This window comes from Mercenaria mercenaria, chromosome 13 (genome assembly GCF_021730395.1).
Source record: "Mercenaria mercenaria strain notata chromosome 13, MADL_Memer_1, whole genome shotgun sequence".
Taxonomy (NCBI): Eukaryota; Metazoa; Mollusca; class Bivalvia; order Venerida; family Veneridae; genus Mercenaria; species Mercenaria mercenaria.
In genome coordinates, this window is record NC_069373.1 from 37,530,869 (window position 1) to 37,547,154 (window position 16,286).

The following is a 16,286-nucleotide window of genomic DNA, read 5'->3' on the forward strand; positions in this document are numbered from 1 at the left end:
GGAACACTGGTTAAGGTTACATGACTGAAATACTGTTGAAAAACGGCGTTAAACCCAAAACAAACAAACAAACTACCTATAGGTAAGGGAGATCACTGCGTAGAAGACTGAAGGAAAGAACCATTATTTTTTTAGTCTGATTTCTTTATTTCTAAACCATCAACTTCAAATACTTATGTGGCATTATCGTTAATTTAACACATCTAAATGCACAGCAACCAAAAATTGCTTTTATAAAACATTCACCAAAAACCTGCTGTGTGCAGTAAAATGCACATAATGCCACTTTAATATGAGCTGTTGTAATCTTGGCAAGAAAACACTCTTACCAGTTGTAATGATGTCAGGATGACCAAAGAAACATACTGTAATAACTGTTTTCAGCTTCAGCTTTTCAGTCGCTTATTGACTTACAAAAATTAATCAGGCAGAAATTCTGAATTCTAGACTAAAATATATTTTAATCTTAGACTAATTGAAAAATCAATTTCAATTACTTTTACATGTATTCAGTTTCACAGCTTTGTTTTTTAGAACTGGACATTCATTTTTATTAGCTCCACTATTCGGAGAATAGGGGGGCTATACTACTTGCCTTAATGTCGGCGTCGGCGTGAAACTTCTTGGTTAAAGTTTTTCAGCAACCTTTGTTTTTAGCTCACCTGTCACAAAGTGACAAGGTGAACTTTTGTGATCGCGCGGTGTCCGTCGTCCGTCCGTGCGTCCGTAAACTTTTGCTTGTGACCACTCTAGAGGTCATATTTTTCATGGGATCTTTATGAAAGTTGGTCAGAATGTTCATCTTGATGATATCTAGGTCAGGTTCGAAACTGGGTCACGTGCCTTCAAAAACTAGGTCAGTAGGTCTATAAATAGAAAAACCTTGTGACCTCTCTAGAGGCCATATATTTCACAAGATCTTCATGAAAAGTGGTCAGAATGTTCACCTTGATGATATCTAGGTCAAGTTCGAAACTGGGTCACATGCCTTCAAAAACTAGGTCAGTAGGTCTAAAAGTAGAAAAACCTTGTGACCTCTCTAGAGGCCATATATTTCACAAGATCTTCATGGAAATTGGTCAGAACGTTCATCTTGATGATATCTAGGTCAAGTTCGAAACTGGGTCACGTGCCATCAAAAACTAGGTCAGTAGGTCAAATAATAGAAAAACCTTGTGACCTCTCTAAAGGCCACATTTTTCATGAGATCTGTATGAAAGTTGGTCTGAATGTTCATCTTGATGATATCTAGGTCAAGTTCGAAACTGGGTCACGTGCGTTCAAAAACTAGGTCAGTAGGTCTAAAAATAGAAAAACCTTGTGACCTCTCTAGAGGCCATATATTTCATGAGATCTTCGTGAAAATTGGTCAGAATGTTCACCTTGATGATATCTAGGTTAGTTTCGAAAGTGGGTCACATGCCATCAAAAACTAGGTCAGTAGGTCAAATAATAGAAAAACCTTGTGGCCCCTCTAGAGGCCATATTTTTCATGAGATCTGTATGAAAGTTGGTCTGAATGTTCATCTTGATGATATCTAGGTCAGTTTCGAAAGTGGGTCACATCCCATCAAAAACTAGGTCAGTAGGTCAAATAATAGAAAAACCTTGTGACCTCTCTAAAGGCCATATTTTTCATGGGATCTGTATGAAAGTTGGTCTGAATGTTCGTCTTGATGATATCTAGGTCGAGTTCGAAACAGGGTCATGTGCGGTCAAAAACTAGGTCAGTAGATCTAAAAATAGAAAAACCTTGTGACCTCTCTAGAGGCCATACTTGTGAATGGATCTCCATAAAAATTAGTCAGAATGTTCACCTTCATGATATCTAGGTCAAGTTTGAAAATGGGTCACGTGCCTTAAAAAACAAGGTCAGTAGGTCAAAGAATAAAAAAACCTTGTGACCTCTCTAGAGGCTATACTTTTCATGGGATCTGTATGAAAGTTGGTCTGAGTGTTCATCTTGATGATATCTAGGTCAAGTTTGAAACTGGGTCAACTGCGGTCAAAAACTAGGTCAGTAGGTCTAAAATTATTAAAATCTTTTGACCTCTCTTGAGGCCATATTTTTCAATGGATCTTCATGAAAATTGATCTGAATGTTCACCTTGATGATATCTAGGTCAGTTTCAAAACTGGGTCACGTGCGGTCAAAAACTAGGCCAGTAGGTATAAAAAGAGAAAAACCTTGTGACCTCTCTAGAGGCCATATTTTTCATGAGATCTTCATGAAAATTAGTGAGAATGTTCACCTTGATGATATCTAGGTAAAATTTAAAACAGGGTCACGTACCTTCGAAAACTAGGTCAATAGGTCAGATAATAGAAAAACCTTGTGACCTCTCTAGAGACCATATTTTTCAATGGGTCTTCTTGAAAATTCGTCAGAATTTTTATCTTGATAATATCTAGGTCAAGTTCAAAACTGGGTCACATGAGCTCAAAAACTAGGTCACTATGTCAAATAATAGAAAAAACAATGTCATACTCAAAACTGGGTCATATGGGAAGAGGTGTGCGATTCAGGACCATCATGGTCCTCTTGTTCTGTCATATCTTTGTTACTATTGCTTATATCTTACTGTAACTTCACATAAACATTGTCCAGTATGCAAACAAACTATGTGTAGGGGCTGAGCCCATTATACCCAAGGTCAAGGTCACCAAGGAGTTATACATAGGTTATTTTTAAGGTTAAAGTTTTTATCGGCAACCTTTGTTTTTCTGTCTTAACTTTGTTACTTTTGCTTATATCTTACTGTAAGTTCTCATAAACATTGTCCAGCATACCAACATAGTATATGCAGGGGCTGGGCCCATTATACCTAAGGTCAAGGTCACAAAGGAGTTAACTTGGAATTATTTTCATGTTAAATTTTTTTTCAAAAGCTTTATTAATAGACATATCTTTGGTACTTTAAAAGATAATGACTTGAAATTAAAAATATTTGTTTATAATCATCATCTGCATGTGTGGTTACATACCCCATAACTCTAATTGTATTTTGACAGAATTATGCCCCTTTTATACTTAAACATTTTTTGGCAGTCTTTGCTTTCTGGATATTACTTTAATGCAATATAAGATAAAGACTTGAAACTTAAAATGTATCTTTATCACCATCATCTGCATGTGTGGTAACAGTCCCCATAACTCTGATTTGTATTTTTGACCAAATTATGCCCCTTTTATACTTAATTTTTTTTAACAAACCTCATTTTCTGGAGATAACTTTGGTACTATATAAGATAATGACTTGAAACTCAAAATATATCTTTACCATCACCATCTGCATTTGTTGTAACAATCCTAATAACTCTTATTTGTGTATTTGATGGAATTATGCCCCTTGGTATATCTTCCTTTTATAGTAGAGGTCTCTTATTCAGACATATATTCATTTTACTGTCAAATCCCGGAGTAGTGGAGCGCGCTGTCTTACGGACAGCTCTTGTCTTAAAATGGTGATATATTTTTGCAGTTATTTGAGAGGACCCCTGCAGATCGATTAGGTATGCCAACCTGTCCGGCAGGACCAGTCAGGGCTGTACCATACTTCCGCAATATAGACTGGGAAAAACTGGAAAGAAAACAAGTAGATCCACCATTCAAGCCAAAGATTGTAAGTTTACTCTTTTATACCTGCTGCATCAGGTTTTATTACATTAATTAATTTTTGCGCACGAGTGTTTAAGGTCACTGGGTGTGATTCACCTGCTCCTCTCTGCTGTGAATTTATAACCTCATTTGGGGTGTTGAATTCTTGTGATGAAGACAATCAGCTAACGCTTTGCCCCAATATTTCCATTGAGAGTCAACAATGAACCCAGTAATCAATAATGTATAGCATGTGTACATTAAATAGCATTTATTCCTTATAATGATAAAGATAACTAATTTATTTGATGAATATTTTGCAGCCTTGGGCTTCATACTGCATATGAAATATAAAAAGTTAAGTGATAAAGATATTGATTTTAATAACAGAAAGAAATAAGTGTTGTACCAGGATGAGAGTGATTTTATTTATCTTTAAACATGGATGTGTTGTTAGACAGGTGTTTTAGAGTAGGTATTAAACTGAAAGAATTATTTTTAATTTCCAGAAATCTGACAGTGACATATCAAACTTTGACACCGATTTTACGATGGAAAAGGTAGCTTTAACACCACCTGACAAAGATCTAATGAAAACAATGAACCAACGACTTTTCCAGGGATTCAGTTTTACCAGTGTTATAGCATTATGATAGACTATCTTACAGTTTGTATTATTCTCTAGTATGTATGTTACACAACAAAAGTTGGACAGCTTTTGTGTTTTTTGAAACGTCTTGTTTTATAATAGTTATATGCTATAATAAGCAGAAGTTTACACTTAGGAATTTGTTTTATTTTTAAATTCTGTGATGTGGTGTATGTCTTGAAAAAGTCTTTTTATGTGTAAAGATAACGGAAGTTAGGAATCTTTCAAGTTGTGAGGGTCTCCGCGACCTTGTGTTTATGGTGTATGGCTGTTGAATCACTTGCCCTTGTCACCATTTTGGGTTCCAAACCCTGAAAAGAGATATAGAACTCTTCCAAGTGAGGAAACAATCCATCTGGCATGCAGACACTGGCCATAGCCAGATATAATACCAGGAGTCACCTTTGGTCTTTCTCAGGCCTAGGATTTGTCAGGACTGGTACTGATTTCAGCCTTTTGGCTGCAAGAATTTCTCTATATAACTTCTATTGAAAAGGACATTTCAGGCTTTAGAATGTAGATTTTTTGGATTTTGATTTTTGAATGAATACCAGGCCTGCATTTGCACCATAAAAAGTTAAAAATTGTATCAGTGTGGCTTCAGATCCAGTGAAACAAACAAACAAACTAAAAGTTAGAATCAGTCGTTTTAAATGTTTCTCAGTCAAACTCTCTTGATCGATTAATTTACTGGGTGCCACTGTCATTGACTAGATTTTGTATTATGTGGTTATTTAATATTGTAAAACACTTTATTTGTAAGAATTTTAATAGCCGTGCCATGGGAAAATCAACATAGTGGGTTTGCGACCAGCATGGATCCAGACCAGCCTGCGCATCCGCGCAGTCTGGTCAGGATCCATGCTGTTCGCTTTCAAAGCCTATTGCAATTAGAGAAACTGTTAGCAAACAGTATGGATCCTGACCAGACTGCGCGGATGCGCAGGCTGGTCTGGATCCATGCTGGTCGCAAACCCACTATGTTGGTTTTCCCATGGCGCGTCACTTATGTATAAATGACTTTTATCTGTCACTATTTAAAGCAGATAGAAAATTTTAGACCTATGCATGTCTGTATTGTTCAATAGTCAAATTTTTTAAAAAATATTTGCCAGTTTGAGTCTGGAGATACTTAGCAAATTAGAAATTTTATGGAAAGAAAATACATAGTAAGGCAACTTTTATATAATACTGAAAATTTGAAGCTTTTCAAAGAACATGTTGAGATGATTATGTAAATTTAAGTGTTTTGTTGTAGAAGATTTGGTACTTCAATGATGTTTTATATGCAAGAAGTGTATGTGAGAAATGTGACATCTCATTTGTAAATATTCTCCTGTAAAGATATGCTGTATTGTTTCCAATTATCATTGACCTGTCCCTCTGTCTCATGGCTAACTATGTTTTTACTAGGCTCTATTTTTTTTGCTGAATACAGATTTTGACAAAACTATAGCATTTTTGCAATTTGTGCAAAGTTTCAACAGATTTGTTTAGTCAAGGACTCTACATAAAACTTATATACTTGACTCTAAGACTGTTATGTACAACTGTAAAAATGTTAATGAATATGGGCTTTGAAGACGCTATGGAATATTTTGCTGGTCAGTCATTTTTAGAAAGTGTCTAAAAACAGTGGTGTTAATTGGAGACAAAATGGCATGTGTTAGTATGTAATCCAGAGTTCAAGTTTCTCAAGGAAATTCAAGGAATCGGACACCTTTTCCTTGTATTTGTTTTTATCCTGTTAAATCTGTTAATGTTAATCTATTACTTTTATCGTATCGTGATCTTTGTCTATGTTTTTATGTAGTGAGGGCGGAATGGAAGGTTGTCGCAAGTGAGTTACGAAAGATTTTCTGTTTGCTCTCAGTAGAGGAACTTATTTCTGTGACAATCAAAATTACTTTTTGTTTACTTGTGATATTGTCATGTACCATTGTCTAATTTTCATGAGTGAAAACCTCCGTATATCAGTTAACTTGAGAGTGTAAGCATTTGCAAAATAAGATTTCTTTGTAGGAAGTTGGTCATTTATGCAAATTTAACCACATAGAGCTTCATTTGAATAAGTAACAGGTTTATTAAATGGTAGTCGGCACAATGTTGTGTGCTAAGAAAATTAAGCATGCCAGAGTGCATACAGTAATTTACAAAGAGAGAATATTCTAGAAGGGCACTTTTAATGACCAAAAAGACTTATTTTAACTTGTATGAAGTGCTGTTGCTTTTAATGTCTGTTTAAATACATGTTTGATAACTAAAGTTATAATGGCAGTAATTGGCATTAATTATTCAGGTAATTCTGCTTGTAGTAATGGCCTAATGTCATTTATCAGGATAATGAGGAATATAGTCTGGACTTGGTGTATAGAAGTGATTTTTTTTCCATGTGAAAATTTATTAAAATTGCAACATTATTAGCTTTCTAATGATGAAATATGATGAGAAAACATGTGAAATAATTCCAGATAGTATCCCAAAGTCAGTCTGTCATGTGTGCATCACTTTAGTCATGGGCAAATATCTCAAAATCAAGCACACAAACCTATACATTTTAGATCACCATATTGTAGACCATATGTTTATGACTGTGTGAAGTTTCATTAAAACCTACATTATGGAAAAAAAATCAGTTAGGGAAGATGACTGTTATCATTATGTTTAAAGTGTGTGAGGTGCAAATCAAATAAGTCAAGCAAAATAAGCACACAACCCTATCTTATTTATTTGCCAGATTTTCTAAGTATATTCTTAGGTTTAAAAAAAAATCAAGGATTAATTAAATTCTACAAAATTTTTCACCCAAATGTCAAGAACTACATTTATTCAGGTCAAATCATATTAGATTTTGAATAGTGAACAAGACCAATATTTTACACACCCATTTCTTCTCTTACTTTTAAACTGTTCGCTTGCAGTAAATAAAATCAAATTTGGAGACCAGTCTCAAACTCCTGCATTTGATTGGTTGTTTCTAAACACAGATTTGAAACTGACCAATGACAGTGTTCCACTTTTAGACTTGTATACAAACTCAATTTTAGAACCTGGAATAACTATTGGGAACAGTCTTGCTACTTGTAAATGTTACTATGGCAAAAAACATTATTATTCACTTCTCAGGTTACTTGATCTAGAAATCATGTCCAGTAGTTGGTTAGAAAACTCGGTTGTTGCATATTTCATCAGTAAAGTTCTAATCTATAAGATAGTGTAAAATCAAATAAATTGGTGATAATGCATACATTCAGAAATTTTTGGATTTAACTTGTAAGAAATTATGAAAATTCAAAATTTACAATTGCCTAAGAAGAATAATTGAAAAAAATCAGATTGTATTTTTCCTGCTTACTTAACTTATGAGCACTGAGATGTGAAACCAAAATTTGTAGTCCTGTTTGGCGCCATATAACCTATACTGTGTTGGTGCGCTGTAAAACCCAAATAGATAAATAAATAAATAACTTATGAGCATTTTGATAATTTATATTGAAGTCTGCGAGTTCAGTGGCATAATATTTTGTTATCCATTTTTATCGTTGTTATAAAGTTTATCTCGTATACATATATATCATGTCCTTTTGTTTGTGTTATTTATATTTAACAAGTTTGTCCCAAAGAATGTTCAGATACTCTCTTTTAGAATATAACATGTCTGTTCAGTTCAGTGTGATTGAAATGTAGATAGAGTGTGTGAGAGAGCAATTAACCGTTATCATGCTGGTCACGATTGGTTTTGCCTTTACGACCAGTGTAGATCATGATCAGCCTGCACATCCTTGCAGTCTGATCATGATCTGCACTGTTCGCTGTTCAGTCAGTACCTTTTTGGTAAGAACCCCTTTTAACAGTGAATGGTACTGTCCAAATTGAAAGATGGACAAGTTCATTATAGAACTTTAGCAAGGTAAGGGTTGAATGTGATTTACTTTCCCTACCTACTGGTACCAAGCTTGACAGGAGGCTGATCATGGAGTTACTCAATATTTTAATAAATGTAAAATAAGTAAGACTTTATGACTGAAAAATTGTTGAAAAAGACGTTAAACCTGAACACACGCACACACACAAGACGTTACCAGTTTATTGTGTTTAAATATTGATACATTATATAAACTTCAAAGTTATTTAACTTACAACAAATGCAGTGCATGTACCATCCTAGAATTATATGCTGTAGATTGTATAATATTTTTAGAGTTTTATTTTTTACTATATAGTATTTACACAACTATTTCCATTGAATCAAAGTACAGGGAAAGCTTTCCAGTATACATTTTAACATTGTTTAGCGGTACTTTAATTAACTCTTCTCAGTCACTCCGTAATTATAAGAGCAAGGATCCCATCTTGTTTTGAATGATTAATTCAACCAAAGAGCTATAAAAATAAACAGATCAACAAGTTGAAAGGCATATAGAGCAAATCTCGCCAACATCTTGTGGGAACCAAATGAGATCTCGTTTTACCGGTGTATGAAACAGAAATCAGAAGGATGAAAATTTGTGTTGTGAAAAACTTTGTACCAGATCATTATATCTCCCACCACATGTGTGTCTGTCACAAATCTTGTCCGCACTCTAAGTCGAACATTTCTCATCCGATCTTCACCAAACTTGAACGATGTGTGTTTGCCAATAAATCCTCGGCCAAGTTCGATAACTAACCAAATCAGCCCAGGCACTTCGGAATTATGGTCCTTGAAAATTGTTTTTGATCATCAAAGCACTGAAAGTCTGATCTTGGTGCATGATTTCAGATACTAGTATTCAGATGATTAGGCAGTTGCGGGAGACATGCGCTTTTCTCAAAAGCAGCTCTAGTTTGTTTATAATGTTAATGGTGGTGTTTTAATGTTGTTAGTATTTTCTACACAGGGAAGGAATGAATTTATGATTCGAAGTCTGAGAAATCAACAGTGGTCATTAGCTCGACTATATGAAGTATGGAGAGCTATCCTACTCGACCCAGCGTCCGCGTCCTTCCGCGTCCACACTTTGGTTAAAGTTTTGATGCACTTTCTCAATATCTTTGTTATAACTTGATGGATTTGCTTCAAACTTAAAATAGTTGTTCCTTATCGTCTCCCACATTATGTGACAAAAGGTGCATGACTCTTGTGTCAATATTTCATGAATAATCCACCCTTTTTACTTAGAATTTCAGGTTAAAGTTTTGGTGCACTTTCACTTTATCTCAGTTATTACTTAATGGATTTGATTCAAACTTAAAACAGTTGTTCCTCATCATCACCCATGTCATATGACACAAGGTGCATAACTCTGGCACCAATTTTTTATGAATTATCCCCCTTTTTACTTAGAATTTCAGGTTAAAGTTTTGGTACACTTTCACTTTATCTAAGTTATTACTTAATGGATTTGATTCAAACTTAAAATAGTTGTTCCACATCATCACCCCACATCATACAGCAAAAGGTGCATAACTCTGGCACCAATTTTTCATGAATTATGCCCCTTTGTTACTTAGAATTTTATGTTATTTTTGATGCATTTTCATTGTATCTGTGTTATTTCACAAGGGATTTTATTCAAACTTAAAATAATTGTTCATCATCACTACCTGCATCATTTGACACAAGGGGCATAACTGTGACACCTGTATTTTATTATTTTATTTGTACTTAAAATTTAGGTGAAAGTGTTGATGCACTTTCACTTTATCTCTGTTATTACTTGATGGATTTGCTTCAAACTTAAAATAGTTGTTCCTCATCATCACCCACATCATATGACACAAGGGTCATAACTCTGGCACCAATAATTCATGAATTACCTGCCCCCCTTTATACTTAAAATTTCAGGTTAATTTGGTGCACTTTCACTAAATATCTGACTTATTACTAAACGGATTTGATTCAAACTTAAAATAGTTGTTCTACCTTACCACCCACATCATATGACACAAGGTGCATAACTCTGGACCATTTTTTCACGAATAATGCCTCCTTTTTACTTAGAATCTTATGTTAACTTTGATGCATTTTCACTGTATCTCAGTTATTAGGAAATGGATTTAATTCAGACTTGAAGTAGTTGTTCCACATCATCACCCACATCATATGACACAAGGTGCATAACTCTTGCACAAATATTATATGAATTATGCCCCCTTTTTGCTTAGTAATTATGCTTACATGGTATTTTGATACATACTTACATGGTATTTTGATACACTTTATCTTTATCTCTCTTATTACTTAATATTTTTGACACAGACTCAAGCTATTGTGCAATATCGTCATCCACCATTGGAGTCATTAAACACTCCAGTGACAGCTCCAGTTTCCTAAGGTGTGCCCAGTTTCACTATCCAGCATCGAAATAGTCGAGCATGCTGTCTCCTGTGACAGCTCTTGTTTGAAAATTGGACCCAATTCAGTCTGCAGTATCGCCACTGTTATACTTTAATAAGCGTCTGTTGATTTGATCATGAGTAATCCAAGTCAGCAAACTGCTTCAATAAGATAACACTGGTTAACACGGTGATACAAGACTACCCGAGATTTTCTCCTGTTGCGATTCTGTGTATTTTATACTTCTTTGATTCAACATTATTCATATATTTCTTCATGTTAAAACTTTATTATGTGGGAGTTAAATTGAAACATCTGCATTATTTGATATGTGAGAAATGTAACTATATGAATTGTATCAGTATGCTTGCAAAAAATATTCAAGGTGATAAACAGTATGGAATCATAGACTGACAGTATTTAATTCATTAAACAGAAAACAAAAAAGGTTACTAGATTTCTTTTGGAAACATACTGAGTGTTTATTTTTCAGCCAATCAAAACACATTTTCTGTACTATTTTCTGTGTGTGATACAAATCTTGCTTATCAAAGGGGGGTAACTGTTACAGTTGTCTGAATTGCAACATATAGACAATTTTAGGAAAAATAATTATCATGCACATATATTGTGCAACACATTTTGCATTAATTTATGACATAAAAAATGTCTTGTTTTTTTTTTTTTTTTTTTATTTTTAGCTCACCTGAGCCAAAGGCTCATGGTGAGCTTTTGTGACCAGTCAATGTCCGTCGTCAGTCGTGTGTCGTCGTCCGTGTGTCCGTCAACATTTTCTAAAAAAATCTTCTTCTTGAAAACCACTGGGCAGAATTACACCAAACTTCACTGGAATGATCCTTGGATGGCCCCCTTTCAAATTGTTCAAAATATTGAATTCCATGCAGAACTCTGGTTGCCATGGCAACTGAAAGGAAAAACTTAAAAAATCTTCTTGTCCAAAACCACAGGGCCTAGGGCTTTGATATCTGGTGTGTAGCATCATCTAGTGGTCCTCTACAAAGACTATTCAAATTATCCCCCTAGGGTCAAATATGGCCTCGCCCTGGGGGTCATATAGTTTATATAGACATACAGGGAAAACTTTGAAAATCTTCTTGTACAAAACCACATGGCCTAGGGCTTCGATATTTGGTTTGTAGCATCATCTAATGGTCCTCTACCAAAGTTGTTCAAATTATCCCCCTAGGGTCAAATATGGCCCCGCCCCGGGGGTCCCAAGTTTTACATAGACTTATATAGGAAAAAAAGTTTTTAAATGTTCTTGTCTGAAACCACAAGACTTAGGCCTTTGATATTTTGTTTGTAGCATTGTCTTATGGTCCTCAACCAAAATTGTTCAAATGATACACCTGGCAAGGAAAAAGGCCCTGCCCTGGGGGTCCCATGTTTTATATAGACTTGTATCGGACAGGGTTTGCACAGGCCTTGAAAAGTCCTTGAATTCAATGGTAGTCCTTGAAAACTCCTTGAAAATGACAAAAACCCTAAAAAACCTGGAAAAGTACTTGAATTTTGAAAAAAAAAAACTCCTTGAATTTGACCTTTCACTTCTTGAAAATATTCTTTCCGTAACTTTGCTTTGCTAAAAGAATTTATAAGGCTTAAAGTAAATCAGAGAAAATGAAAATAAATTCGTGAAATTGCAGGATCGGGTATCGTATGCTATTATAGTGGTCTACTGCCACACTTTATCGATATTTACAGAGTGCTATTTCTACTGTATCACCGTTTGCATGTTTCCGTTCCCGTTTTAAAAAAATACGGGGAATAATAACTCGCATTTTTTTGCTATTTTCGAGTGTTTCCAGTGAATTAAGATGAGTAAGAAAAATAAACATGTTTACTCAAGTAAGTGGGAGACAAAGGACGAATATAAACAGTGGCTGAAGCCCTGTAGAGCAGACAGAACGAAGTGTACTGACTTTCTTGATATTTGAGCATCAGTTTGACATTTGAAAAATTCATCTAAAATGTGTTGTAAAATTATATGTGTATGTTAATTATGTTTCAACATCTTTTGGATATGGCATCTGTATGGGTTGCCAAAACTATACAAAGGTGTTGCAAAGTCATTTTCGGGGATAAAAATATGTGCATCATCATGATTGGTTGCAACAACATCATTTAGATTATATAGATATGTTGGAATATCATTTCCATAGATAAAAATAAAATGTTGGAACGTCATTTCCATATTTAAAAAAAAAATGTTGGATGATCATGTGCATTGGTTTCAAAATATATGTTCCAACATTTTGTAGTTTAGCTGATGTGCAAGATTTTTTAGAGAATTAAGATCTGAAGAACTTACAACACATTTGAAGTTAATGAATAAGTTTAAACAGTTAGCACAATACATTAAAAAGAGGCTTGTAACCTTCTTTCGAGTTTTTCAGTTGTCCTCTTCTCTTTCTTTATGATCTTTATATTATTTTACTGTATATAATTATTATTCAGAGAGGTAAAATGTTAAAATATGGCATTGTACTTCTGATTTGAAATGGAACTTTAGTATTTTATATAGAGTGTTCATATTAATTGTCATCCCTACCATGACTTGTGGGGTATTTGATTAATTACCAGTATTTTACTTTCAACTTCAATCACTGTTAACTGTAGATAAATGCAAAATATCTTTAACACTGCACAGTTGTAAAGAAAATAGAAATATATGATACACAAGCATTTATCCTTGTATTGCTAAAACAACTACTATGATTGGGAAAGTTAGGGATGGGGGTGGAAGGGGGTTGGGTGTGGGGGGGGGGGGGGGGGGGGAATGGGAAATTCAGCACCTGAATTACTGCAGCAGGGTTTTGAGCAGTCCAAACATGTGAAATAGGAGGAAAAACTGGCCTGGGACCACATTCATTCTTTGCTAGCTGTGTTTCACAGTGTAATTACAGTTAAATGAAAACAGTTTACAAAATTCTCATTACACCAGGTATTACAGTTAGGTCAGTAGGTACAGTACAAGACTATGAATCAAGCTGTTGCGAGTTCCATCCTAGTTGTATGTTCTGTCAGGATTTGACAGTTCCTCCACTTCTGACTAACATGTGGGGAAGTTGTCACATCAGCTATTTGTGGAGAACAAATCTGTTGAATCAAGAGGAACACTGGTTAGGTTAACTGACTGCCATTACATGATTGAAATACTGTAGAGAAAAACGCTGTTTAGTACTCGAAATCAGACAAATAGAATCAAAATGTATTAACTTGCATACAATTTTTAAATAAAATTTCACATAATTGATTAATTTTAGTTTTCCAGTTTTTAATTTCTGAAATATTTTTTAATCAAGGTGCTTGTTAACTTCTTGTAATGTTGAAGACAATATAAAAATATTAATGCCTTAAAATCATGCAAGTTCATTCAAACTTTTTTGAAAATTACCTCTGTTTACAAGGATTAGTGAATTCTGTCTGTCTTTCTGCCAACATTTGGCTTGTGGTGTATCTTGCAAATCCATTTTATTGTTTGTTTGTTTTGAAAGTAGGATAGGTATTCATCAATCTTCCAGGACTGAAATATAGACATGGGCTGAAAAACAACAATTTTTTCAGTTTCAATTTCAGTATTATTGTTTACTGGGTGTCTGTATTGCTGTAACTTTGCTGTACTTTTCATAGATTATAAGAGCTGTATTTGAGCAAAATCCCATGGGGCCTGTATGGCAGAGTGGTTAAGGTCTCTTGACTTTGAATCACTTGCCCCCCACCGATATTAGTTCGAGTCTCACTCCGGGGCAGTGAATTCTTCACATGTGAGGAAGCTATCCAGCTGGCTTACAGAAGGTGGGTGATTCTACGCAGGTTCCTGCCTGTGATAAATTAATGCGCCGAGAGGCACCTGGGGTCTTCCACCAACATCAAAGCTGGAAAGTCACCATATGACCTATAATTGTGTCCGTGTGATGTTAAACCCAACATAACAGACAAAATGCTATTTATGCTTTGATAAAATTAATGCAGCAAATAAGTGGCATTTTAAAGTCAAAATCTGAATTACAGACTATGTATATTTTTTAATACAAACCCAAATTCCATATTGTAGTCATTAGTATTTCAAGTATGAAACTTAGACTTTGAAATGCTAAAATTACTTCTTGTCCTATCTTCCTAAATCTTTTAAGGACTTTAATGAAACTTGCTGTAGGTACAGAACTTACTACAACAAAGCTCTGCAAAGTTTCAACAGGATTTCAAGGGAAGTAATCAAAGTCTTAATTTCAGACTTGGAATGTTGATGAATAAGGCCCCTGGATTCTCTTGTTACTGTCAGTCATTTATTTGTACATAAAATATGGGTGTATGACTTGTATGTTATCTGTTTTGTAGTACATGTACCTCACTTTCAACTGAATAATTTTTTTGTTAACCTTTAGCCTGCTGGCGGCAAGTGATTCTGCCTTTGCGACCAGTGCAGACCAAGATCAGCCTGCACATCCGTGCAGTCTGATCATGGTCTGCACTGTTCGCTATTCAGTCAGTAAATTTTCAGTGAACACCCCTTCAAATGATAAATGGTATTGCCCAAATTGAATGAAAGACCAGTCCATTTTAGAAATTTAGCAGGCTAAGGGTTAACCTTTAGCCTGCTGGCGGCAAGTGATTTGCATTTGAGACCAGTGCAGACCAAGATTAGCCTGCACATCCGTACAGGCTCATCTTGGTCTGCACTGTTCGCTATTCAGCAAGTAAATTTTCAGTGAACACCCCTTTGAATAATAAATGGTATAGCCCAAATTGAATAATAGACCAGTTCATTTTAAAAATTTAGCTGGCTAAAGGTTTTAAAAAGCTGGTTATATAGGTGAGACCATGTTAAACAGCGAAAGTGCCTCAGTCATTACATTTTCTATTCATTTTTGTGAGAGATGTATTACCACTTGTTAAGAATTTAAGTAACAAAATGTCCTGTATGGATGTTTGAACAGTTTTGTACATTGGGCACTTTTTTATGTTCTGCCCATGAAAATTACAGGGGAAAAATATCAAAATTTTTATTTTTTTTACAACATTTTATACCTGTTATTTAGTAGATATTTTAAAATATGCATACCCAAGTACAAAGTTCTCAGAATAAATATAACTATTCACCCAGTGTGTGTTTATTATAGGCAAATGTACATCTTCCTGTACATTATTATTGTAACTTTATTTTTGGAGATTAAAAAACAAATTTGAAATAAAAGAATCAACGGTGCTGCCACTATATTTCAACATTTCTTCAAATGTAGAGAGATATGAATGAAAAGTGAGTGGTATTTTTTTATACTTCAAAGTAATAATTTTGGGGTTTTTTTCGTGATTGAGTTCTGGTAACTTGGTGTTTGTAAGTATAGCGAACCTCTATAAACACACCAAGAGGTAAATTTGAAACTGACCTAGTTAGGGGAAAAATACTATGAAACTAGTTGGAAAAAAATTACTAAGAAAGTAGTTCGAAAAAAAAATTAGTAAGTCACTGATCTACTTGTAAACAATTTACTAAGAAAGTTGAAAAGAATGTATTGGGGAAAAAATTAAGTAATTGCTCTAGTAGGAAAGAATTTACAAAGAAACGTGATCTAGTTGGAATACTTAGTAAAGTGATTTAGTTGGAAAGGCAATAGAGAAGTTGGAATCTCTCTATGTCAACATGTCCGCGTATGTGTGGATAAACGCTTTCTAGAGTAATAAAATAAGCAAAAAAA

The 16,286-nt window shown here is 34.6% G+C and overlaps 1 protein-coding gene across 5 annotated transcripts in view; it reads left to right on the forward strand.

Moving 5' to 3' along the window:
• LOC123528775 (protein kinase C delta type-like) overlaps positions 1–13,274 on the forward strand; it is a 95,660-nt gene extending 82,386 nt beyond the window's left edge. For all 5 annotated transcript variants that reach the window (XM_045308763.2, XM_045308765.2, XM_045308766.2 and 2 more), the window contains 2 exons: positions 3,483–3,623; positions 4,108–13,274. In XM_045308763.2, coding sequence (XP_045164698.1) covers positions 3,483–3,623; positions 4,108–4,251 — 285 coding nt within the window. In that variant the 3' untranslated portion in view covers positions 4,252–13,274. The remainder of the gene's footprint in view (positions 1–3,482; positions 3,624–4,107) is intronic.
• Positions 13,275–16,286: the final 3,012 nt, after the last annotated feature.